At 37.0% G+C, this 26,867-nt stretch overlaps 1 protein-coding gene across 3 annotated transcripts; it reads left to right on the top strand.

Moving 5' to 3' along the window:
- Positions 1–122: 122 nt before the first annotated feature.
- On the top strand, positions 123–24,347 carry LOC117925025 (casein kinase 1-like protein HD16). Of its 3 annotated transcripts, none has more exons than XM_034843825.1 (18): positions 123–342; positions 1,787–2,180; positions 6,333–6,458; positions 6,549–6,622; positions 6,742–6,811; positions 6,929–6,984; positions 7,088–7,159; positions 7,251–7,345; positions 7,465–7,531; positions 18,800–18,929; positions 19,040–19,258; positions 19,351–19,478; positions 19,922–20,096; positions 20,203–20,293; positions 21,619–21,776; positions 21,856–22,044; positions 23,441–23,547; positions 23,928–24,347. In XM_034843825.1, the coding sequence occupies exons 2-17, from the start codon at positions 1,788–1,790 to the stop codon at positions 23,498–23,500; spliced, it is 2,103 nt and encodes a 700-aa protein (XP_034699716.1). In that variant the 5' UTR covers positions 123–342; position 1,787; the 3' UTR covers positions 23,501–23,547; positions 23,928–24,347. The 3 variants fall into 3 exon arrangements, with proteins under 3 accessions (XP_034699716.1, XP_034699715.1, XP_034699717.1); XM_034843824.1 differs by having other exon boundaries at positions 1,719–2,180; XM_034843826.1 differs by lacking the exon at positions 123–342 and adding an exon at positions 856–994.
- Positions 24,348–26,867: the final 2,520 nt, after the last annotated feature.

Genomic DNA, 26,867 nt, shown 5'->3' with positions numbered 1-26,867 from the left:
AAGCGTGGAAGGAGAGTCTGTGACCGAAAAAGTCACAGACACCTGTGACACTAGCAAGTGGGGGCGTTGATATTGTAGCGTGTACCCATGATAAGAAGCTACGCCCTCACCCCACCCACTCTCATGGTAACTCTCAGGGTCTGCTATCGTACGCACGTAGGTAGGGTGTGCACCGTCTTTCCCATGCCCATATCTCACGCACACACCACCGTGTCACCGACTCGTTCATTCGCTTAGAGCCCCCCACCCCCTCTCTCTCCCTCTCCCTAAAACCACCCCCATTTGATACAATTCATCTTCTTCAAATACATGTGATTGATCATCTAAATTTCATTTCAGAAGGTAATGGTTTTTTTATGTGTATACGAGTTTTTCAATCTTAATTATATTTTCTTGCTAATGGGGCTTTATATAACAGTTGTATCAAGCCACCATGTCTCAATGATTGTCTTTCATTTGGTGTTTTTGTATTGATTTTGCATTGATTTCGATGAATCTGTTAATGGGTATTGATCGTCTTAAGATATTTTTGTGTGTTTCTGTTTTTGATGCATTTGCATGGATTTGTGAATGATCATCCGATCGGTGATTGGTGAAATTGACATGGGTTTGATTTATCCTAGTTTCAGGTTTCGCTACAAGTGATTTCACTGGCAAAAGTTTTGAACTTTAGGACCTGATTGTGATTTTCTATTTAGATTTTTTAAGAATTGAGTTGGTTAGTTTCCTTTTGTATTGAAATTCTTGGCCTTTTAAGTCCTGATCGAGTCTTTGGTTGGCTGCAGATGATAGATGGTTTTAACATATGATACTAATGAATAGATATTGAAGTTTCAGGCTTTCAGCCACAGCTTGGACTGAACCTAGCCTCGCAGCATTTTTCGTTTCAGATGATTTTTACTTTTCTTTTTATTTATGATGGATCCAAGTTTGCAATTCAACTGTAAGGGATCAACGATTGGGCTTTTGTATGCAGTCTGATTAGAATTTGAGGGTACATTTATAATGAACTTTGGGCTATTGAATTTTTCTCAATAATTTGTTTCCATTCTGCGTGCATGTGTAAAGTATCTCGTGTTTGTGTTTGTAACTGATGTTTTTTTATTGGCTCACTGATAGTTGCATAAAATTGAATTTGTGGGGGTTGAATATTCCGGGTTCTAATTTCGTTTTAGGGTTTTTCCTATATATTTTCCAAAACAAAAAAATTTCTATTTTAAGGGATTTTAGTTTTTGTTTAATTTACTTTAGCTGGGTATGAATTGAATGATACTTCGTGTCTGATTTTAGTTTTGAAGAGTTTTCCTCATAAATGAACATGGGGTGCCATCACATTATAATGATCAGGTTCAGGAATATTCACAATTTTAAATGATTGTAGGAGATTGCTTTGCCAAATTGTTTCTTGGGTTTTTTTTTTTTTTTTTGCTTAACTTTTGTTTCTGAAAATTTTCTTGAATGCATGATATCTTTCCTTTTGTTTTCTCTTGATAAGAGTTTTCACTATTGATGATCAAATAAGTTCTGAAATTGGTTTGGATTTGATGTTACCATTTCAACATCCAATTTGAGATGTATTTTGTAGCTAAATTTATGAACTCATTTTTAGGTAAGTTGGCAGTTGTGTAAATGGTTAACCTCAGAAAGTTCTTTCATACATATATATTTTGTTTTAACTTTTCACTCTCTTTATTTGCTTGTTTGGTCGAAACTTCTAGGTTTAATTTCAAAGTGTCTTAGGGTTTCGCAAGAAAGTTAAAAGGGGGTTTCTTTTGCATGGGAAAAGGATGCCAGATTTGAGAAGTGGAGTTCGCCGATCAAAGAGAATCAACGATATCCAAGAAAATGCTGCCGCTTTAGTTCCTGCTACCCGGCGTGGTGCTGGAAGAGGTGATGACTCCAAAGCTCAAGCCATAAAATCACCTTCACCAAAGCCGTATAATCCAGCATTTTTTTATCCAAGGCCAAGGCCAGCTGGAAGAGGTAGAGGGGCTAGAGCAATGAATCAAGATAAGAATGGCAAGCTTTTTGGTACTGGAGTTGGTGGCCGGGGGCGTGTAGGTTTGGATTTGGCTGCTAGAGAGGTGGTCACCATTCCAGATGAAGTGGTTGCGGAGAAGGGTGCAGAAAAGTTGGCTGCTGTGGAGGAGGAAGGAAGCGCAAGTCCACTTCCTGAGAAGGTATTGTTACTTTGGTCTATCTTAATATTATCTATATCTATCGGGGTTTTACATTATTATTACCATCTACATATGGCTTCGCCATTGATTTGTTTATTAAATTTGACTACCTTCTTGATGATTGTTTAATCTGTATGATTGTATCCTTTTTATTTCTTGATAAGATATGCTTAATCTGCATCCCATGCAATTTGTACATCGTGTATTAAAATCAGATGCCAACAAGACTCATAGCAAACAAAACCTGGTATCTAACTAATTGACATTATTAAGAAACCACATATTTAGCAGTTTCACATAAAAAATTTACTGTTGGTAAGGAGAATCACTTCACATACTTGAGCTAGTGTCAGCCTATGGATGGTAAAAAACAAGTACAATAATTGTGAATTCATGTTTTTGCACCTCTCACCGTCGATGGGAAGCAATGTGGGGCAGGGTTCTTACTTTGGATTAGCTCAAAAACAAGGGTTGGAGGATCCCAAATAGATGTTACATTTGCAAAGAAGAAGAAGAAACGGCTTACCACATCCTCCTCCACTGTTCAAAAGTAGCTATATTATGGCACTTGATCCATGCCCTTTTGGCGCTCATTGGGTGATGCATTCTACGGCAAGAGGTGCCCTTTTGAGTTGGCATAGGTCTTTTGTCGGAAAGAAGGGAAAGAAGGCTGGAAAGCTGCTTATTCTAAACGCTAAGGAGGGAGAGAAATAGGGTAGCTTTCAAGAATGTTGAGGGTGGCGACCAAACTATTAAACAATCCTTCATGTACCTTTTGTTGGATTGGGTTGGGATGTCTATAAGAGACTGCTCCTTGTCCATCCTGGACCTTGTGGAGTGGTTAGGCTCTAAGAGTGTGTTTAGCTATGATTCTAGAAAGTATTTATAGTCTTTCTAGTACTTGAAAAATAAAAATTTTCAAGTGTTAAAAAGACCAAAAACAGCTCCTAGAATCACCACCAAATGCACTCTAAGTAAGGCATGGTTGGTGTTTTGGTGTTCCCCTCACTTTGTTTTTGGCCTTTTTGATGTCTTTGTATATGTCGTGTATACTTTTTGCATCTCCTTAAGTGCTGTTAATACAATTAATGTTTTACTTACAAAAAAACAAGTCAAGTTTTCACTTTGTTGTGTGAGGAAATTTGTTCCTCTTTTACCAAAAGAGATGGAAGTACTCATACATACGAAAAGTCAGAAAATTTACCTCTATAAATAATTATCAACAATGAAACATTAGCATGATGACCTAGTAAATATAAGAGATAAAAAATTACATAAAGTACATCTTGAAGTTTGTACAAGTGTCTAAAGGGTCTTCTGTTGGAGGGTCATCCAATGCTTTAGAGGAGACTTGTCTATCTAGATTTGGCAAGCAGCCACAGATGGCATATTGATTGGATGACTTGGAATTTTTGATAGTGTATATTGATTGGATGACTTAGAATCTTTGATAATGAGAAAGCTTTCTCTCTTTCTCTCTCTCCCCCGTCCCTCTCTCCCTCCGTCCCTCCCTCCCTACCAGCGAACCACACTCTTATATAGAAACTTCAAACAACTCTCATAAATAGAAACTCCAAATCACACTCAAAGTAGAAACTTCAACTTCATTTATTAGTACATTTTGGATATGGTAAACTTACAGCTTCCTCAGCAATGTTATCTGATCAAGATGGTATCAGCGGCTCCTTGACTGCCGACAAATCTAGATGGATGTGTTTCCTCTCTTTAGAGTACTAGATGACCCTTGTTCTCTCTCTCTCTCTCTCTCTCTCTCTCTAACTTCAATAATAAAGGGCATCAATATGGTATATTTCAGTATGGTTACTCACAGCTTCTGTATTATCAAATATTCTAGAGTCATTTATTCAAGACGCCACCTGTGGCTCCTTCACTCCACAGCAAATCTAGATAGACACATGTTCTTTGTACATAAAATATGCAAGATATATACAAATTAAATTAATAAATAAACAAAAAGAAAGAAGAGATTGAAAAGCCAGCATAAACCCCACCTACCCGAGCCCTATGCCTCAACTCCGACTAATTATCTATAAAATCCAAGAAAGTTCTCCTTGCTACCATATTAGGTTCCACGTTCAAACAAAAAGGGATTGGAATGCAATTTCTTTGAGCTTCCAAACTGTTCTTTTATCCCTTCTCACATTCTTCCACCTTTGCTTCTTCTGCAACCTTCAACCTAAACTCAAAAGATGCTGTCAACGGCCTTCTTCTTCTTTTTCTCCTTCTCCTCCAGCCCACAAATTTATCATGCCATCTCAATATCAAAAGAACCCAAGAAACATCAAAAGCAGAAACATTACCACCATTATTGAACCAGAAAACAATTATGCAACCAATAATCGGCATTCTTCCCATCCTTGTAGCACATATATCACCAATTTGGAATGAATTTACCCCTCCTTCCTAAACGGTCAATAGTGGGTTTGCCTTACGTTGTGTGATTTCAAGAGTCAATGTATTGCAGAACTTCCATCCATAGTCCACGTGCAAAGAATATATGGAACATTACCTACTAATCCACATATTTAAAGTAGAGAATGAATTATTTATTTATTTATTTTTCACAAGTAGAAGGGATAAATCTATCGATATTAGTCAGAGGCAAATATAGACATCACAAAATCAGCATTTAATGTTGGTTGGGAGGTTTCCAAGTTGCTGGATTATATTATCCTAATCATGGAACATCTGAACCTGGAATATTGGAAACTTGATACAAAGTTTCTTCAGAATTACCTTTCTCCTTATTTACTTGTGTTTTTTTTTTTCCTTTTATCTTTAAATTAGCAGCTTCTTAGTTCTCGTACGATTACTCGTACCCCTGGGTTGAAGTTTTCTCAAATAAAGACTTGCGTATTTTAAAAATGCATCTATCTGATCCACTTGTACAAGTATGGTCTGATACCTTAAAATTACACTGTGCCTTTCACTCATATATTTTTTTCCTCATTTTATTTTTTTCTTTCACATTTGGTTAGAAGCAAGCTGTTAGCCTAAACTTTACAAACCAAGAAGCTTAAATTTCAAGGGAAAAATAATAGTATGGAACCTCAGATGCATTTAAAACTATTTTATTGCCTGACACGTACTGATTTTATCTGCCTCTCATCTCATGTTTTTATGTTCCATTTTGTAGTGATCTCTATTATGGTCAACATTGCACTCATTTGATCACTTCTGCATGCCATTTATTGTTTGATTTTTAGCAGAGGTATGACAGCCTTGCTCTAGCATGTATTGAGTCATATGAGAGCTCTAGTTAGATGAATCTAATATGTTCTGAACTATTTCCCTCCTCTAAATGAATAAATGGAACTTCCCTAATTTGTTTTCTTGCCTATTTTACCCGAGGATAAGCTTAATGTTTGATTAAGCTTTGACCCCTTATGCTAAGAACTAGGGGGAATTTCTGTTGCAAGTGAAATAAACGTGTAAAACTTTTAAAAAGTCTCTGGAATGTTAAAATCTCACATTTTGAAGTATCGTGTTGTTTTATTTATTGTCAGTTTCTAGCTTTCTCTTTTTTGGAGTTTTATTCTTCATTTAATAAAAGCTGTGGTTACCCTTGGTCTATAGAAGAGCCAACTCACTCACATAAAGACAAGAATAGAATTTCATAGTAGAGGTTTCTTCTGTGCGTGCATAGTTTTAAAAGGCACGCTTTAAGTGCGCCTAGGCTTAAGGCACAACCACTTCCTAGTTATAGGGCCTCGCTTGCCAAGACATGTGCCTTGATAAAGAGTTGCGCCTTGTGGAAGAGTCACACATTGTCTACTTTCCTCTTCCTTTTTAAACACTTTTATTCTGGAAATTTCTAATTTTATATTGAAGTTTATATAATTTCACTACTTTATTAATGAATGCTTCTTTTAAATGTTTGGAATCTTAAATTTTTAATTGATCATATTAGATTTTGAATCATATTTGATAAAATTGATATGCACCACCAGTTGCATTTCACTTCACTCAAGTGCACGCCTTGTGTTGCACCTTGCGCCTAAGCTATAGGAGACTTTTGCGCCTTAGGGTTTCATTTAATGAACTTTTATGCATCAACCATCTCCATCCCCTGTATTTCATTATATTGAAGCCTATTTTTGAAAATTTTTTTGTTCTGTTTGAATCTTTCAGGTACAGATTTCCAATTCCCCTATGTACAAGCTAGACAGAAAGCTGGGTAAAGGGGGTTTTGGGCAAGTTTATGTTGGAAGAAGGGTAACTGGTGGCACAGGGCGCACTGGACCTGATGCTTTTGAGGTTTTATTTATATTCTTCTCATGTAGTTTCAGTAGACTCCCTAGGAATTAGTTCTGTTGCTAATGACACTGTTGTTCTTTTGATATGTAGGTTGCTCTAAAGCTTGAGCATCGGAATGGTAAAGGCTGCAGTTATGGCCCACCTTATGAGTGGCAAGTCTACAGGTGACTAAATTTCATTCTTATTGTCTTCTGAACTCATTCTTTTTCTTTTTCGTTTTTTCATTTTTTTCCTTGTCATTTAATATCTAACTGGACTTTTCATTTTAAATTTTATCATGAAGCACTCTTAATGGTTGTTATGGACTTCCCTTGGTCCATTATAAAGGTCGCCAAGGAGACTACTATATCCTTGTGAGTTTCCCTACTATTTGTTTTTAGATCTTTCTGTTTTGAAGATGTCCTTTCTCTTTGCCATTGATTGCTAATTATTTCTGATTCCACCATTATGTTGTTTTCTTTGAAATTCAGGTCATGGACATGCTAGGACCGAGTTTATGGGATGTATGGAACTCTAACAGCCAGATGTATGAAATTACATATCACAAACTAATATTTTTTCCCTCTAATTTTGAGATGGTTATGTTAATTCTTTGTTCTTGCTTCTTATTGGTTTTTCTCGTTGCTTAGGCTGTCTGAGGAGATGGTTTCCTGTATAGCTGTTGAGGCTATATCAATATTAGAGCAGCTTCATTTAAGAGGGTACTTACGCAGTCTCCTCCCCCCCTCCCTCCCTTTCTTTTTTCTTCTCTTTGTGAAAATGTGTTCATAGTTACTTGGTTTATACCCTCAGTTTTGTGCATGGAGACGTAAAGCCAGAAAACTTTTTGCTTGGTCTGCCTGGATCACCTAATGAAAAGAAGTTGTATTTAATTGATCTCGGTTTAGGTATGGCTTCTTTCTTAGATGACTTCCAAGTATACTTGATAGTTGGCATGCAGACATGTGACTATAATTAGCAAATTGTAGAAAGAGCTGTAATGTGTTTAGTTCTATTTATACTTCAGCTTCAAGATGGAGGGAAGCGTCCTCTGGTCATCATGTGGATTATGACCAAAAGCCCGATGTTTTCAGGTAATTATATCCCTTTGTAATGCCGCTTTTTCCATGGTGGAATGTCCAGGACTGGAAGTGTTTCCAGAAAACTTGCACCATTATTTATGTTTAGATCATTCAACATTAGACAAATGTTTCTTTTTCTTTTTCTTTTTGCTTTTTGAGTAAATGGATTCTGTAATTCTCTACAATTTGGGTCCTTATTCAGGATATACCCTGTCTCTAGATGCCTACTCAATTTAATACTACAAAGTGTTAGTCACAAATACTTGGGTTCAGCTGTATGCAGCATTTTTGTTATTCGACTGTCTAGAACTATATCTCTTAGATCTTTGTCAAACATGACTTTTCTCACTGCCACTGGTCCATGTCTTTCCTTCTCTTCACTGAATCTCTTGACACCTTTAACTTGAGCCAAATTATTCCTCTGCAGTCCACATTACTGGTTTACTTGGCCTTGTTGCATATAGTTGAAGCATCTTAGATAATTTTCCCTCATCTTGTCCTCAATTAATGCTGCCTTTTCTTTCTCAAGTGTAATTATTTCTCGTTTAAGCTGTCATTTTGCTTATTTTTTGAACATGCTGTTTCTTCACTGACAAACTTTTTCCACTATAAAGCATAACCAGTTGTCCTTCCTTTTATGATGATATGGTATTATATGATCACACTATACACTGTATGTATGTGGTATTCTTCATTCATTCTGTTGCAATCTCATGTAGGCATTTCCTCAATTTAATTGCATAGCTTGAATGGCATGGACTCATATCCCAGTTTTATTTTCTATTGTAGAAGAGAGATTGAAGAATAAAAGGTAGAAAATTCCTTGATTGATCTTTTTAATCTATACAAAGACCCATACATACATATACATATATATATATATATACACATTCCTAGCACCAAAATTAGTAACATTCTCCTAATTCACTTCCTACTTACAATATTATATAGTTACAACTTTTTAATTTCATTCTTCCACACTCCCCCTCAAGTTGGTGAATAGATGTTTTTCATTCCCAACTTGGATACACTTATTTGAAACTTTGTACTGCTTAAACCTTGGGTGAGTATATTTGCAAGTTGGCGATCAGTAGACACATAAGGAATACAGATCAATCCACTATCTAATTTATCCTTAATAAAATGTCTGTCAATCTCTATGTGCTTCATTTGATCGTGTACACTGGATTGTGTGCAATACTAATTGCAAATTTATTATTGCGATAAAGTCTCATTGGGCCATCCCATTGAATCTTGAAATCTTCCAAAATGATCTTCAATCATGGTTGTTTACATACTCCTTGAGCCATTGTGCGAAATTTTGCCTCTGCATTGGATCTAGCCACTAAACTCTATTTTTTACTTCTCCATGTTACCAGATTTCCACCAAGAAAGGTACAATACCCGGTGGTTGATCTCCTATCAATCACAAATCCAACATAATTTGCACTTGTGTATGCTTCTAGTATTAGCCTCGAGCTTTGTTTAAATAGGATACCCTTTCCTAGAGACCCTTTGAGATACTGTAGCACTTTATTGGCAGCTTGTAGATGTACCTCTTTTGGATTGTGCATAAAGTGGCTAATCACACTCACAACATATGCTATGTTTGGTCTTGTGTGAGAGAAATAGATGAGTCTTCCTATCAGATGTTGATACATTCCTCTATCTACAACAACATCTTCATCAGCCTCTCCAAGTTTATGATTAGGATCTATTGAAGTGCTTGCTGGCCTACATGCTAACTTTCTTGTTTCCTTGAGAAGGTCCTTTACATATTTCTGCTGAGAAATAAAAATGCCCTGCTTATAATGTGCAACCTTAATTCCTAGAAAGTATTTCAACCTTCCTAATTGTTTAATTTCAGATTCCCTAGTTAAGCACTGCCTTAAAGTTTGTCTCTCTTTTTCATCATTTCTTGTCATGATTATATCGTCTACATAAACCAACAGAGCAGTAACTCCCCCTGAATCTAAATGTTTGATGAACAACGTGTGATCTCCTTGACTTTGTTTGTATCTCATGTTTTTTATTAATTTAGCAAACCTTCTAAACCATGCCTTTGGAGACTTTTTGTCCATATAGAGTGTTCTTAAGTTTACATACCTTGTTAGTGGCTAGGTTACTTTCAAATCCAGGAGGAACTTCCATGTAAATTCCTTCTTCCAAGTCTCCATGCAAAAATGTATTTTTGATGTCGAATTGTTATAGATCCCAATTATAGTTAGTTGCCAATAATAACAAAATTCTTACTGGTTCATCTTTGCAATTGGGACAAAGGTCTCTACATAATCCACACCATATGTTTGAGTGTTTCCCTTAGCCACCAATCTCACCTTATACCTCTTTAACAACCCATCTGCTTTATACTTAATAGTATAAACCCACTTGCATCCCACTAGTCTTTTTTTTGCAATCAGATCTACCAACTCCCAAGTCTTATTCTTCTCCCAAGGCCTCCATTTCTGCATTCATGGCTTATTTTAAATTTTCAATAGATAAAGCCTCGGATAGAGTAGTAGGAATATGAATATTGTTCTAACTTGTAAGAAAACCCTTATAGGATCGATACAACTTTTTGAATGATATATCATGGGAAAGTGGATACATCATACAAGGGAAGTTTAGTGCATTCCCTCGTTCCCTTCCTAATGGAAATAGGAAATTTTGATTCAGTTGGTAAGGAAGGATGAGAAACTGTTATCTCATTCCTAGAAGCCGGTTCAAATTCTTGGACTTTTATAAGTCTAGGGACTATAGCTTTCTTCCTTAAGTATACTTTGCCAGTCATTCGATTCTCAGGAGCAAGCTCAATGGATGATGACTCAAATTCAGGAGCAGGATGAATGGGTGACGACTCAGGTTCAGGGCCAGGATCAACGAATGATAACTCAAGTTCAAGGACAGGTCAACGAATGAATGCAACTCAGGTTCAAAGGGAAGATCAACGAGTGACGACAACTCGGGTTCAGAGATAGAGGGTATAGATACTAGACCAACGACTTTAGGAGGGTCAACGAGAAAGAGATCAATGAGATAGGAATCCTGATCCTTGTCTTCCTTGATGGAATTCTCATCTTGAAGATAAGGAGCAAAAAAATAAGACTGGCTTTCATTGAAAGTAACACCGATTGAGACAAAAAAATTTGGATAGTGGATGATAACACTTATATCCCTTTGGAGTTGAGAAATATCCCACAAAAATACATTTAACTGCTCTTGGGTCCAATTTTCCCCTGTTTGGACTGTAAACATGCATAAAAGATACACACCCAAATATCTTAGGAATAAGATGACTTGTGGTTCTCATATTAGGATAGAATGATAAGAGTATTTCCATGGGACTTTTGAAACCTAGGACTTTGGAAGGTAATTAGTTTATGAGATATGCGGTAGTGAGGACAAATTCCTCTTAAGAAGATTTAGGCACATGATTGTGGAATAAAAAAGCTCATGTTGTATCAAAAGAGGTGACCATTTGTTCTCTTAGCAATTCCATTTTGTTGAGAGGTGTTGACATATGATGACTCATGAATTATTCCCTTATGTTGAAAGTATGGAGTTAGGACTTGATTGAAATAATTTATGGCATTATCGGACTAAAACCTCTTGATAGTGACACCAAACTGGTTTTTTACCTTGTTATGAAAATTTGGAAGAATAAAACTCATATCAAATCTGTGTTTAAGTAAGAAAAACCAGGACACCTTGGTACAATCATTGATGAAAGACATGAACCAAAGTGCCCCGGATATATTAGGGATAGGGGAACGACCCCAAATATCACTATGAATTAGATGAAAAGGTTCTAAACTTCCTTTATTATTTGTGGGAAAGGGTGAATGCTTGTGTTTAGCAAGTTCACATACATCACCATGGAAACTCTCAACATCTAATTTACTAAATAGAGAAGGGAACAAAAACTTAAAGAGTTTGAAATGATGGATGTCCAATCCTATGATGATGAAGCCAAATTTTTTCTTTATTTAAAATATGGTGCTAAAAAAAAAAAAATTACTTGCTTGGTGTCTCAAGATAGTATAGCTTGTTCCATTCCTTAGTAAGTCCAATCATGTTTTGCAAGTCCTAGTCTTGAAATACACAATAAGTTGGGAAAAAGGTCACAATGCAACCCAAATCTTGTGTATGCTTTTGAATAGAAACAAGATTAGTGGACAACTTTTGAACATGGAACACGTTTCTGAGCATGAGTGTAGGACTAATTTGGACATCTCCTACACTTACGACAGTGGTTAAGGAACCATTTGCTATGACTCTTTCCTACAACTTCGACAAGGGTTATAGGTGTTAAATTGGTGTGACGAATGGATCATGTGATCTGTGGTGCCTGAATCTATAACCCATGATTTGACAAAGGCTTCATTTGAGACTTTTAATTAAATGGAAATAGGAAACTTAACTGAAAACGCTAGTGAGCAGGTACTTGAAGGTTTCTTAAGATTTCCTAACAAAGCTCTTGTTTTTTCAATCTCCTCCTGATTGATTCCGCCCTGTTCCAAGGATTTTTCTTCAATTGGATGAGCAGAAGACAAGTTTGCTTGCCCATGATTCCTTTACTACCCTCCATTGTAACCCCATTCTTTGCTAGATGAAGTTGGCTTACCATGAAGTTTCCAACATTTTTCCCGTGTATGTCTAGGTTTCTAACAGTGAGTGCACCATAAGTTATCCTTGTTATCACGATTTGAAGCCCTTGACTGATCAGTCCTTTTGTTATCAATAGTGCTAACCTTTTGATCATTGCTTTTGTTCGCAACCATAGCCGAGTCTTCCATATTCTGAGGTTTAAGCATGACACTTCTCCTACTTTCTTCTGCTCAAATAATAGAGATAGTCTCATTCAAAGTTGAAAGCTCTTTGCTTAGAATTTGAACTTTGACTTGGTCAAACTCAGCATTGAGAGCAACTAAGAAATCATAGACTCGATTTTTTTTTATAGGATTCTTCAAGATTGCTGCATCCTTAAGACATTTTGTCTCAATGCATCAATAGTGCTCAAGTTCTTGCCATAGATTTTTCAACATATTGGCATACTCTGTGACTATCTTATTTCCCTGTTTTGCTGCTCCGGTCTTGACTTTAATTTCGTACACTTGTGTTGCATCTAATGCCTTTGAGTATGTCTATTGAACAACATCCCAGATGTCTTTGGCAATTGTCAAAAATATGTGTCGTTAATTTCAGGCATCATTGAGTTCCACAACCATGTCATAATCATTGAGTCTGGCCCATCCTAGGCATCATACCATGGGTCTCCTCTTCTTGGTTCAATTCCCATGAGATGACTTAATGTCCCTTTTCCCTTTAGAAAGGTATGATTTAAACAATTCTTCCCATTAAGGTTGTATGCTACTTGAATATTCTACAATTCTCCTATGTTGTGATTGGTAATCACTCCTTCAGATTGAGCAATGATAGCAATAGTTTCTAACATTTCAAACATTATTTATTTATTTATTTATTTTTTCCTTCCTTTTTGTTTTTTTGTTTTGTTTTTTTTTTTTGAAAAAATTATAAGACACTTAGAAAAGAAACTCAACTTAAAATAGTCAAGCCTTAAATACCCATGGGCTGAAAAATGAAGGCCGACAATCAGAGGTGGTGGCAGCTGATGGTGACATCGAGAGCTTAGGGCGACTATGAAATCATACGGTGATGGTGATGTCAATGCGAGGCAAAGAGTGCGACGTCGAGGTAGATCCAAGGGGACGATGATGATGTGGTGAGATGAAGAGGCAAAGCCGACACACTTTTTGTTGGTGTCGTCGGAGCTTCAAGCTTGTGATCTTGTTGAAGGTGCGATTTCCTTGACGGTGAAGAACAGTCGAGATGAAAGATAGAGGACACGATCCTTTGGTGTTCTTGACGACACGCTTGATCTTCTGTTTTGTGATGATTTTGCGATCTGGAGAGGATGAAGAATTGGGTGTTGCCTTCATGATGGTGTGATTTAGTCAGAAGATGTATTGTAGCAGTGGCGCGATGGTGTATTTGATTTGCTGCAATGGTTAGACTCAAACAAGAGGAACTTTAAGGTCGACGATGAAGGTCAACTCTAGTCTTCAACTCAACAATGAAGGCTGGAAAAAAAAATTCTCTTCCCAAGTTTATGAGCCTAAGGCTCTGGTACCATGTAGAAGAGAGAGATTGAAGAATAAAAGGTAGAAAATTCCTTGATCGATTTTTTAATCTATACAGAGACCTATATATATATATATGAAGAAACTAAGAATGATTTGAAAATTCATTCAAAAACTATATCTTTTTACATAAACATATCCCTATTTAACAAATACATAGAGAGCAATTAAAAAGGAAAAAAATACAAATATGAAAGAACACAAATTATCCACAATTAGGGTCTCAATCTTTCCCTATTATCCTACCAATCATCATTTAAAATTATAACGGATTTCCACACTCCCCCTCATGTTGGATCATAGATATTAATCATGTCCAACTTGCCAATAAAGTCTTCAAAGCTTGATTTCTGTAACCCCTTGGTGAAAATATCGGCCAATTGTTCCCTTGTAGGGATATAAGTCATGCAAATAATCCTTTTCTCAATTTTTTTTCCTTTATAAAGTGTATGTCCACTTCTATATGTTTGGTTTTGTTGTGCTGAACAGGATTATGAGAAATACTAATGGCAGTTTTGTTGTCACAATAGAGTTTAATGGGGAGCTCTATTGTAATGCTTAGTTCTTCCAATAGTTTCTGCAACCATAGTCTTTCACACATATCTTGTGCAATTGCTCTGAATTTAGCTTCGGCACTGCTTCTGGCTACTACACTCTGCTTCTTACTTCTTCATGTTACTAAATTCCCCCAGACATAGGTACAGTAATTTTGTAGTAAACCTTTTGTCATCTGCTGATCCTGCCCAATCTGCGTCTGTATAGATCTTTATTTTCTTACTATCACTCTTCTTAAAGAATAGTCCTCTCCCTGGAGAACCCTTTAGGTATCTGGGGATCTTATACACTGCTTCCAGATGACTTTCCTTTGGTGAGTGCATGTACTGGCTAACCACGCTTACGGCGAAAGCAATGTCAAGTCTAGTGTGAGAAAGGTAGATCAGTCTACCTACTAGTCACTGATATTTCTCTCTATCCACGGGCTTTCCGTCACTTTCCATTCTGTTTCTTGCCTTGATAGGGGTATCGCTTGGCTTGCATCCCAACATGCCAATCTCAGTCAACAAGTCAAGTACATACTTTCTTTGGGAAATACTAATTCCCTTTCTTGATCTGGCGACCTCCATTCCTAGGAAATACCGCATTTGACCCAGATCTTTCACCCCAAATTCTGTGGCTAAGACCTTCTTCAACCTTTTCACTTCTCTTGTGTCATCTTCAGTGAGAATGATGTCATCGACATACACGATTAGAATGGTCATCCTTCCATCATTGGACTGTTTGAAGAACATAGTATGATCTGACTGTCCCTGTTGGTATTCTTGGTTCTTAATCACCTTTGCAAATCTATCAAACCATGCTCTGGGTGATTGTTTGAGACCATAAAGGGATTTCTTCAATTTGCATACCCTGGTTTCTTTTCCTTCCTTACAGAACCCTGGTGGTAACATCATAAACACTTCTTCTTCTAGTTCACCATTCAAAAAGGCATTCTTGATATCAAACTGATGGAGTGGCCAGTCGAGGTTTGCTGCCAATGATAAAAGAACTCGTATAGTGTTCAACTTTGCTACTGGTGCAAATGTCTCAGTATAGTCGATGTCATAGGTCTGAGTGAACCCCTTTGCAACTAGGCGGACTTTGTTTTGTTCTACTGTGCCATCCGCCTTATATTTCACTGTGAATATCCATTTACAGCCCACTGGTTTCTTCCCCCTTGGCAAATTCATCACTTCCCAAATCTCATTTTTTTTCCAATGCCCTTATTTCTTCCATCACAGCCTCTTTCCATTCTGGAAGTTCGAAGGCTTCTTGAATGTTTTTAGGAATCTAGATTCTGTCAAGGTTAGTTTTAAAAGCACGATACTTCGCAGAAAGAGAGTTATAAGACACAAATTTCGAGATAGGATGGAGAGTACATGAACGAGGTTGTTTCCTAAGAGCAATGGGTAAGTCATCTGTTACTTGATCAGAATTGGAGCCATACTCCCGAGGGGTTGGAACTATCACCAGTTCTGACTCTCTTAGTGCTTCGGAGATGAGTGTCTCATTGAACTTCGAATTTGGCCTCCTTGAGTAGACAAGTGTTTCCCTATTTGTCTGTAATTCCGTATCTCCCCCTGAGTTTAAGTGTCCTTTTGTATTAAGCGAAGGGGTAGATATAAGGCATGGAGTGGATTCAAACATAGCAACATCAAGATAGTCAAAGGTTAAGGAAGGTCTAGTTTCACTCATGGACTCCCCCTGAAGCGAGTAGTAGGGAGTATGCTAAAAAAATGTGACATCTAGGCTAATATATAGCTTTTGAGAAATTGGGTCATAACATTTGTAGCCTTTTTGTGTGGAAGAGTAGCCAAGAAAGACACATTTAAGTGCTCTGGGATCAAATTTGTTCCACTTAGGTCCATGAGTGTGGACAAACACAATGGACCCAAAGACACGAAGTGGAAGATGTGCATCAAGTCTCGAGTGAGGGAAAAACTCTTGGAATTTCTAGAGGGGTGTGACAAAGGATAGGACCCGACTAGGCATTCGGTTAATAAGATATGTGGCTGTCAAAATGGAGTCACCCCAAAAATATGAGGGCATGTGAGATGTAAACAGCAAAGCACGAGCAACTTCAAGAATATGTCTATTTTTCCTTTCTGCAACCCCATTTTGCTGAGGGGTGTCAACACAAGAACTTTGATGTATAATGCCATTGTCTTGTAGGTAAGTGCTCAAGGAGTGATTGAAATATTCATTACCATTATCAATACGAAGAATTTGAATTTTGGTGTGAAACTATGTTTGTATCATAGAGTGAAAGTTAATGAAGACTAATCGAACCTCAGTTTTATCAGTCAACAAATATACCCAACACAGGCGAGTATGATCATCAATAAAGGTAATAAACCATTTTTTATGGGTCCTATTAGGGGTACGTGAGGGACTTCATAGATCACTGTGAATAAGAGTAAATGGTATGAATGGTTTATACTTAGATTTAGGAAAAGATGCCCGATGATGTTTGGCAAGTTCACACACTTCACACTGAAAATTCAATAAAGTTTTATTTGAACATAGTGAGGGAAATAAATGTTTTAAATACTGAAAACTAGGATGACCCATCCTTTTGTACCATAACAAAAGTTCACTATTCTTAGGATAAGAGGTAGAATTACAAACAGTAGGAGAACTCTGTCCAAGCACCTCGGTTTCGTCGAAGTAATACAGACCCTTACGTTCCTTAGCACTGCCAATCGTCTTCCCCGATGATAGGTCCTGAAAAACACAATGAGATGGTAGGAATTTAGCTGAGCAATTAGACCTTTTGGTTAACTGGCTAATAGATAGCAAATTGCAGGACAAATTAGGTACATGTAGGACAGGGTTGAGAGTAATCGACTCAGAAATACGAATACTCCCTTTGCCAACAACCGGTGATAAAGTACCATCTGCAATTTTTACTTTTAAATTACCGGCAGAGGGAGAATATGTAGAAAATAAATTATGAGCATCAATCATATGATCAGATGCACCAGAGTCAATAATCCAGGGAGTAGTCTAAGACATGGTGCTAAGGGCTATCAAAAAAGTACCTTTTTTTGCCAAAGAACCAGAGGATAAAGTGGTAGAAGACTGACCGGAAGCTTGGAAATTAGAAAAAAAACTCATATAATTTCGCAAGCTGGTCGGAATTAAACACACTAGAAGTTGACTGACAAATTTCTGTCGAAGTTTTGTTTGCCTGGGTTTCGGTGGAGGCCTGATGACTATGGGCTTTATTGGGCTGTCTGGGCTTCCAATCTGCGGGTTTGCCATGTAAAGCCCAACAAGTGTCTTTAGTGTGGCCCAACTTCTTACAATGCTCATAATAAGTCCTCTTGGATTGTCTTGGGCTTAGCCCACTAGATCCAGCAACATGAAGCCCACATCCAGCAACAGTATGAGGCCCATGAGGCCCATGAGTTAAAAGGGCTGAGCCCTCAGGCCCAAAGGAAAGATCCAGCATCACTCTCCTTCTGCTTTCCTCTCGCCACACCTCGGAGAAGACTTCTCGGATGGAGGGCAACGGCCGGCGACTGAGAACATTACCGCTGACGTCATCAAGCTCGCGATTCAACCTCGCTAGGAACTTGAAGACCCTCTCATTCTCCATTTTCTTCTTGAAGCGCACACTGTCCCCCGTGCACTCCCACTCCTCTTCGCAGCTGAGATTGAGATCTTGCCATAGACCCAACATCTCGGTGTAGTATTCCGTGACTTCCCGATCTCCTTGCTTCATCTGCTAAAGCTGCGTCTTGATTTCAAAGATTTGGGAAGCATTCTCAACATCGGAATACGTTTCCCGTATCGCATCCCACACGTCCTTTGCCGTTGGGAGGAACATGTAAGTCTTTCCAGTGGCAGGTTTCATGGAGTTAATCAAGCATGAGGTGATAAAGAGTTTTCGGACCGCCATTTCTAGGATGCTGCTACATCGGTCGGAGGTGGTCGCTGAGTCTCACCAGTAAGGAACCCTAACTTTCCCTTTCCGTCAATAACGAGCTTGATTCCTTGAGCTCACTCTCTGTAATTCTTACCATTCAGTTTTTCAATGGTAAGATGGAGTGGGGAGTTGTTGAATGCACCGACGGGGCCCATCGAAGAGTGTATCTCCGACACTCTTTCATGGTGGTTTCCTCTTTGGGCATCCATGGACAGGTTAGGGTTTTAGAGCAAACGAGGCTCTGATACCATGAAGAAACTAAGAATGATTTGAAAATTCATTCAAAAACTATATCTTTTTACATAAACGTATCCCTATTTAACAAATACACAGAGAGCAATTAAAAAGGAAAAAAAATACAAATATGGAAGAACACAAATTATCCACAATTAGGGTCTCAATCTTTCTCTGTTATCCTACCAATCATCATTTAAAATTATAACGGATTTCCACAATATACATTCCTAGCACCAAAATTAGTAACCTTCCTAACCTAATTACAACCAATCCCTTTGATCACAGGATTCTCCTAATTCACTTCCTAATTACAATATTATATAGTTACAGCTTTCTGATTTCATTCTTCTACATCTATCAAAATACATGCTTCTACATCATGTAATGATTAGATATGTATTTTGTTTTTGACAGGGGAACTGTACGTTATGCAAGCGTACATGCTCATTTGGGAAGGACCGGCAGCCGAAGGGATGACCTTGAATCATTAGCTTATACGCTAATTTTCCTCCTCCGAGGAAAGCTTCCCTGGCAAGGTTTTATTGTAAGTTCATTCAGGATTCAACCATTCATTGCTATTTGTAACTTCACTGCTGCAACCTCTTAGTTTCTTATTTATAATTTTCATTGCCTTGATGAACTCTCAAACTGCAGGGAGAGAATAAAGGATTTCTTGTTTGTAAGAAGAAGATGGCAACTTCTCCTGAGATGCTTTGTTGCTTATGTCCTCCCCCTTTTCAACAGTTTCTTGAGATGGTGACCAACATGAGATTTGATGAAGAACCCAATTACATAAAGCTGATTTCCCTTTTTGATAACAGCATTGGTTCCATTGCATCTTTGCGGCCTATCAGAATAGATGGTGCTTTAAAGGTTGTTACTCGGTGACCCAAGTCAAATTATTAGTCTTATAAAGTTCGTCTGTTTTTTCTTCTATTTGTTATTAAATTTCTCATGAATTATAGGTGGGTCAAAAAAGGGCAAGGCTTTCTGAGCAAGAAGATGGTGGTCAGCCTAAGAAGAAAGTTCGGCTAGGTTCTCCAGCTATGCAATGGATATCAGTTTATAACTCCAGAGCGTCGATGAAGCAGAGGTAAATGATGGTAGTTAAGCATTATAGGATTAAAAAGTTAAACCCACCACCTTCAATCCATTCTCTCCCATCATACCTGAATTAGAAATTATTTCCTTTTTGGCCATTTGTTTTACTTTTTTTTTTTTGGCCCAAATTTGTTTTACTTTGATATATTCATATCTTAACAATTCTCATTCAAGTTGGTACAAGACATTTTTATTATTTCTTTTTGAATGTAAAATCAAATTTCAAGATCTACTTCTCCCACCTAACCACTGTTTTAGATGTTATCATTGCTACAATGTGAGAAGGCCTCAGAACCTCATTGAAATTGAACACTGCACAGGGCAAACATGAATACTATTAGATGGCAAGGCTTCTGAGGGTGGTTCTCCCTATAAGTTTTTGTTTCTTTTGGATGCTTTGATATTTTAGCTAAGGGATGAGAGGTTTTGCTGCAGATATCACTACAATGTAATGGATTCAAGGCTTCATCAGCATGTGGAGAAAGGAAGGGAAGATGGACTGTATATTAGCTGTGTAGCTTCGTCAACAAATTTATGGGCCATCATTATGGATGCAGGAACGGGGTTCACATCCCAGGTTTATGAACTCTCAACCATTTTCTTACACAAGGTGGGTGCTAACAAAGCTCTTTACCATGAGGCATGACCTCTTGCAGTTTGATTTATCAAAAAATATCCAGGGTAAAAAAGCTTATTCCTTCTGATTTCATTTTCAGGAGTGGATAATGGAACAGTGGGATAAGAACTTCTATATCACTTCCGTTGCTGGTGCAAGCAATGGCAATGCTTTGGTGGTGATGTCAAAGGGTAAGTGCAGTTCAGAATTTTTTTTCCTTCAAATTTATTTTTCTACATTTTAGTTTATTGTAGTTCTCCAAACTCCAAAGAGTGGCATGTGAGGTGGCCAGTTTTGGTATCAGTGTCCCCTCTCGATTGTTTCGTTAGGAATCCACCTTGGATGTTGCTGAGCTAGAACTCACTTTAGTTTGCAATTTAAGGGTCTAGATAAAACCAATGGTCTCTTTTGAACATATATTTTGATAAGAAATAGCCTTTTCAAGATATCAGAACGTTTCCTAGGACCTCCTTTGGGTGACATTGAACTTGTTGCCACCTACCATTATTTATGGTGACCAAGGTATAAAGCTTCCTTAAGATCTAGAAGGATGTCTCAACACTGCTTTAACTACATCGCCAAATTCAAAAGATTTACAGAAACCCGGTATGATATTAGCCACTTGTTTCTCAAAATAATAGCTATACCTGCATAGCCCAGGTTACCTAAGGAACATCCCTGTATGTTAAGGTCGATATGGAGGGGTTTCACCATCAAACTCCTGGGTTAATGGGAGTTGGGAAGTAATGCCATGCAATAGACCTACCACCTTTGAGGATAGGTCGAAGGTAAGTTGAGCTCTGAGGTTTGTTAGTACAGATTCCTATGTAGAAAGTATCATATGAATCTTTTCAAAGGGTAGGATGCACTAATTCAAACTCATATTCAAATACAGATGTTCCTCTTACTCAACAGAAAACAGAACATTTCCAATTCTGATTGGTGGCCAACACATCGTTTATTTATATTCCCTGTAATTTTATCATGGGTCTCACAATCTTGAGGGTCATGCCTAATGGTGTAATTAGTGGGTTCAGGAAAATATACTATTGGAACTGCATTGTTTAGATGGCTGTAGCCTCCATTTTACAAATTGGTAAATGTGTTTGTCCAAAGAGGGCCTCTTTAGAAAAATGTTCCCTAATCTAATAATAATTGTTCATAAATAAATAAAATTTAGGCAAAAACAATTCTAGATTATTGGATACCATTTGCCTTAGCAACACAAGTCCTCGCCCTCCATCCAGCTCCAATTTTTTGACAAATCCAATATTCGAACTATGTAGGGTTGGCTACATGGATCCTTGTATGCCATTCCACTCTATGAGCTTTATGAATCAATATCTGGGTTTAGTTACATGATTCCTTTGCTGTCATATATCTGTAAATTTTCAGACAAATTAATCTGACATATTTCATTCTTATAAGCAATGATGAGATTTCCATTATCTTTTTCCTACAATTGCCTCCTAGCAGTTCAATGATAATTACGCTAACCTTATCTCTTCTCTTTCAGGGACCCCTTATAATCAACAATCATATAAAGTGAGCGATGTATTTCCTTTCAAATGGATAAATAAGAAGTGGAAAGAAGGCTTTTTTGTTACGTCCATGACCACTGCAGGCAGCAGATGGGGCATTGTCATGTCCCGAAATGCAGGTTTTTCTAATCAGGTAGTACATTTTCCAAATTTTTATGCTCACATTCTGGAAGAATGCTGCAGAAAGCACTTAGCTATCCCTGTTTTTTCAGGTTGTTGAACTTGATTTCCTCTATCCAAGTGAAGGGATCCACAGAAGATGGGAGAGTGGATATCGAATTACCTCAACCGCTGCAACAGCAGATCAAGCTGCATTCATACTCAGTACATCCAAGAGGAGAACACAAGATGTGACGCAAGAAACTCTCCGGACATCTGCTTTTCCTTGCACCCATGTTAAGGTGAGTTCAAATTGATGAATCAATTGATGATCTATCATCCATTTGAGGATCATCTCAGGGAATCTGAACTTTATTCTAAGCGTGTTTTAATTAGATTTTGAATCCTCCTGTTTTGTTTCCTTAAAACTTGAAATATGGTTTGTTTTGTTATTAAATGGAAGATCATCTATCAGATTCTGAAAAATGAAAGTGTTTTAGTTTTTGAGTTATGGTCCTTGAAATAAAGTGGAATGGGTCTCCAGATCTCCTTACAGGATTTTCCATAGGATATCATATCCATTGAAAATTGATATCCTTCAGCTCCTCCTCTCCTCCTACCAAAGAAATCTTTTGACCATAGGGAACCATGCATTCAAGGTTCTCTGGGGCATTAGTTAACTATCATGGAGGCTAACTTCCTGGCCAATGATATGCACCTCAACTTTGGAGGAGTTCATTTTGTCTTCCAGCCTATTTAGTTTCTTATGCTGTTGGGTTTCGACTTTTGACTTCTTTTTTCACCTCTTGTTTCCCTGCCTTTTGGAGTAGTTTCACCCAGGGTTACAACTTGGGTGGGTTTAAGTTAGAGATTTTCAACCTAAGCCTGATTTGGTCAGGTGTGGGTGGGTTCTCAGGTTGCATGGGTTGAATAAATTATTAATTTTTGTGAAGAAGAAATTATATACTTTGTATTTACTATATGCTTTTCTTTGTCTTATTTCATGTATTAATAGGTAAAATTGACCCAGCATTATTAAAAATGTCAAATACTATTAGTAATTTATTACTACTACAATTCTTTGAATGTGTTTTACAAAGATATTAAAATCTAACTTTTAAAATTATGATTATGTTAATATAAAATATGTATACTAGGTCAGGTTTTGTGATGAGCTCGGGTTGATCAAGTCTGACCTAGTATACATATTTTATATTAACATAATCATAATTTTAAAAGTTAGATTTTAATACTATTAGTAATTTATTACTACTACAATTCTTTGAATGTGTTTTACAAAGATATTAAAATCTAACTTTTAAAATTATGATTATGTTAATATAAAATATGTATACTAGGTCAGGTTTCGTGATGAGCTCGGGTTGATCAAGTCTGAAAAACCAACCTAAGGTTGGATTGGGCTCAAAGGGAACCAGCCTATGTTGCTGCCCTAGTGAAAAGAGAAAACCCAAGCAAGAGTTTAGTAACCTATACTGGTTTGAGATTTTGTTAATGCAGTTCTTTTAGATGAAACATCTCAGCTGGGAAGTGACTGCTATAGAAACAGAATATCAGGCATTATTTTGATTGTTTGACACATGAATATATAGATTTCAATGCTTTCAAAATGTTTAGTTAAGACTGTTCAGTAGGATGCTCAACTCTTGTAATGTAAATGCTTGCTCTTATCTGTGGCAGGATAAATGGTCAAAGAATCTGTACATTGCATCCATCTGCTATGGGAGAACTGTCTCTTAAAGTCTGGAATTTGAAAGAGGAAACTCTGGTTGCAGGTTTAGTGGCAGGTAGGTACCATACATGTTTACCATTAAAATTTCAATGTTCCTTAATTAGATTCCCAGTCAATGATTTTAAAAGTGAAAAAATCTTGCTGATGTTCAGGTTACCTTTCTTTGAGATCTGCTCTGAGTTCTCTGAATCATAAAATTTATGTTCACATACTTCCAGTTCAAAAATGGGTTGTGTAGCACACACTCGAACCATAAATGGCTTTCAATCTTTTACTGTCTGTGGAGTTAGGAATATGCGAAACATAATCTCTCTCTCATCCTGGATTATATATAGGATTTTCTTTCTTCTTTCTTATGGAAAGATTTCTTTCCTCTTGAACAAAGCTGGTGAAGCCTTGACCTGAATCCACCTATTCTTGTGGTTATCCATGCAGGTTAGCGGTTTGCACAGAAGAAGTTGCCAGCCCCTCTGGAGAAAATGTGGCGGAAGTCTTTCAAGTATGTAAAGTTGGTCTTCTGGACATGTGGATAATCATATGGCGCCCCAACATCTTTCTTAGAAGAATGCTTTCCTAGAGGGAGTTCAAAGCCTAGATGTTTGTACAATTCTTGGACACAATGTCTCTGGTATGTTTCAATTTTGGCTTCAGAGGGTTGGGATAGCAGTCTTGGAAGATGGCCTCTTGGTGGGAACTGAAATTTAGGGGTGTCTCCTGTTGGGGGAGTTACAAAGAAGTTAAACCCCAGAATGTTGTTATGTTGACATAAACGGACCAGCTATGTTATAACTTTATTTGAAGAGATTAAAAGAGGAACAAGAAAAAGAACAATTGGACCAAATTTCATAAAAACAATTTTCATATTTAATTTTTAAATTTATATGTTATCAAAAGTCTTGTATTCAACACACTCACAAGTTTGGCTAAAAAGAAAGACAAGAAGCTGTAGGAGGCTAATGAAAGATAGGAAGAGAAGAGGGTAGCCTTTGGCATAAAGAAAAGAGTTCAATTCTTTGCACTTCAAAATATATAGAACACAATACCTTAATTTATATGATTATATCATTTCCAGGATGGCAATCGGACGGACTCGGAATAGGTTGTTTCCACTTTGATCTTATCCTTTTCATGTAAGTTAATTCTCAATCACCTCTTAATAATAAAAGTAAAATAAATATTTTGTAGAAATAATTATTTATAATTTTTTTTTTTTGTTGAAAAGTAACCCCTTTTATTATTGAGTTAAAAAAGAATAATTTAAATTATAAAAATTAATTGCTAAACCCCCTTGGGTTTAAAAAAAATCTATAATTCATTTTTAACCCTTTATTTTTAATTTCAAACTTGTTCTCCTAAACGTAGATAAGATAAGTATCTCAAAATCGATTATATTACCACCCCTTTCCCTACTTTATTTTTGAGATGTAGTAAAGTTCAACTTTTGTTTGAAGTGAAGTTAAGTCGAAATAGAAGTAAAATTAGAAGCAAAGGAATCCACGATAATAGAAGATTAAAGGAATGAAATCTAATTTGAGACTTTAATGGCATGTTTAATATGTGAAAAAGAGAAGTAAAAATGAACACTTCATTCCTTCTATAAAGAATGAATATTTAATTTGTTTTCTCATTCATTCTCAGGACAATTAATAATTAAAATAAAAAATGATTCCAATATATATGAAATTTTACTCATAAATAAGATTTCAATCTATTTTTATGAAATGTTTTGATTACCATAATGTAGAAAATGATATCGAGTTTATTAAAATTATTATTTTATGTTTAATTTTTATTTATTGAGTAAATATTATTTTTCTTAATATTATAATTCAACTAATAAAACTCTAAAAATATATTTTTTTTAAATGAAAATAATAATTTATTTTAAACTTTGTATAAGAATATTATTATCAAATCATTTTTTTTTCCATTTTCATTCTCATTGTTAATTAGAATCACCGAAATGCATTCCTACTTCCCGTAAAATAGGAATGAGAATAAAATCATTCCTAATTCTGACTTACTAAACAACCTATCCAAACATACTGATTCATTCTCACTCTCTATTCCACTGTTCCAAACATGCCCGATGGATTCACGTGAAGGGCTACTCGGTGGGTAGATAAAAAGTAAAAACATACGCCCAACCCGTACGCCCTTGGAGTCACGTGAGTAGGGTGGGCTTCAAAGAAAGCCCTCACATGAGGGAGTGGCGTGCAAGTGCAACCCTGAAACTGTCACGTGATCGTAATAATATATAGAGTGGGATCCATACAATCCGGGGAAAAACAACTGATATACCCATGATTTGTTTTGCTATTTATTTGTTATTCAGCCATTCAACTTGTCAACAAGCTTAGGTCTTTTTTTTTCCTCCTAGTCAAAGAGAGCCCAGCGCACTTCAAAGTTCAAAACATTAGCTTTATAATCAACCATAGCCAGCTATGGCCTAACCACTTGGACCAATCTGGTCGTCACCAGCGTCCATGCTTCGACAGTCAAAGCCTTGCTCCTGTGCTGCCATGGATATTCGGAACTGGTTCAGCTTGTGCAGCAGGACTATTCGATTGGGGCCGAGCCTGGATGATATGGGATCCACCAAATTAGCTTCCTCAGCCACTGAATCCTGCAAGCTAAGGTGGAAAGTGTTATGGAGAAAGTTTAAGAAAGAAAAGGAGAAGATATTTCAGCCTTGGGGCTCTGTGAAGGTTACCTACGATCCGTACTCTTATTCTCAGAATTTTGATCAAGGGTCACTCTGGGATGAACCTGATTACCACTCCCGATCATTCTCTGCTCGGTATGCTGTTCCTTCCAGGATCTTTCTAAAGGAAGGGACGATGTAAGGAAAGCTCAAAAGAACTTCATGTGTTCATATAGTTTGTTTTTGATCATTTGATTGGAAGCTTATTCTATAGTGAGTTTAATGCGTTAGTATTATATATTCTCTCAGAGTTTGATTGATGATTCTTAATCAACAAGCATGCTCTCTTGTTTTTCAAGATCCAAATGATCTCTTCCCCATTTCTCGAAGTGTGTGTTAGCATATTCTTGACAAGCATGTTCTCCTTTTTTGCTTTGGTTTTTCTGCGAGTCTTTCGCTTTTGTTTGTAGGATTTTAGCAGAGAGATTTGGGATTGACCAAGATCAAGAACAAAGCTCATTAATTAACCAGACTTTATATGAAATAAAGTAGAAAAGTTCATTGTTCTCGACCATTTCCCACACTTTATCCACCAAGTTGAGATGCCCTGAGGAAATTCATCATTTGGGCCTCTGCCATCTAAGCCTTTTCTTAAAGAAAAAAATGGAAAAAGGTTGTGAAAGATACACATCCCATTAAAAGCCTAAGGAATCTTTCAGTATTTTTCTTTC

The sequence above is a fragment of the Vitis riparia genome, chromosome 11 (genome assembly GCF_004353265.1).
Source record: "Vitis riparia cultivar Riparia Gloire de Montpellier isolate 1030 chromosome 11, EGFV_Vit.rip_1.0, whole genome shotgun sequence".
Lineage (NCBI taxonomy): Eukaryota > Viridiplantae > Streptophyta > Magnoliopsida > Vitales > Vitaceae > Vitis > Vitis riparia.
This window is presented reverse-complemented; position numbering and strand designations above follow the sequence as displayed.

Excerpts from the sequence above, each read along its gene's own strand:
- LOC117925025 (XM_034843825.1), top strand. The coding sequence starts at position 1,788 with ATGCCAGATTTGAGAAGTGGAGTTCGCCGATCAAAGAGAATCAACGAT. Across the intron at positions 6,623-6,741 it reads TATGAGTGGCAAGTCTACAG|CACTCTTAATGGTTGTTATG; the intron begins GTGACTAAATTT and ends TTTATCATGAAG. Across the intron at positions 7,346-7,464 it reads TTTAATTGATCTCGGTTTAG|CTTCAAGATGGAGGGAAGCG; the intron begins GTATGGCTTCTT and ends TTTATACTTCAG.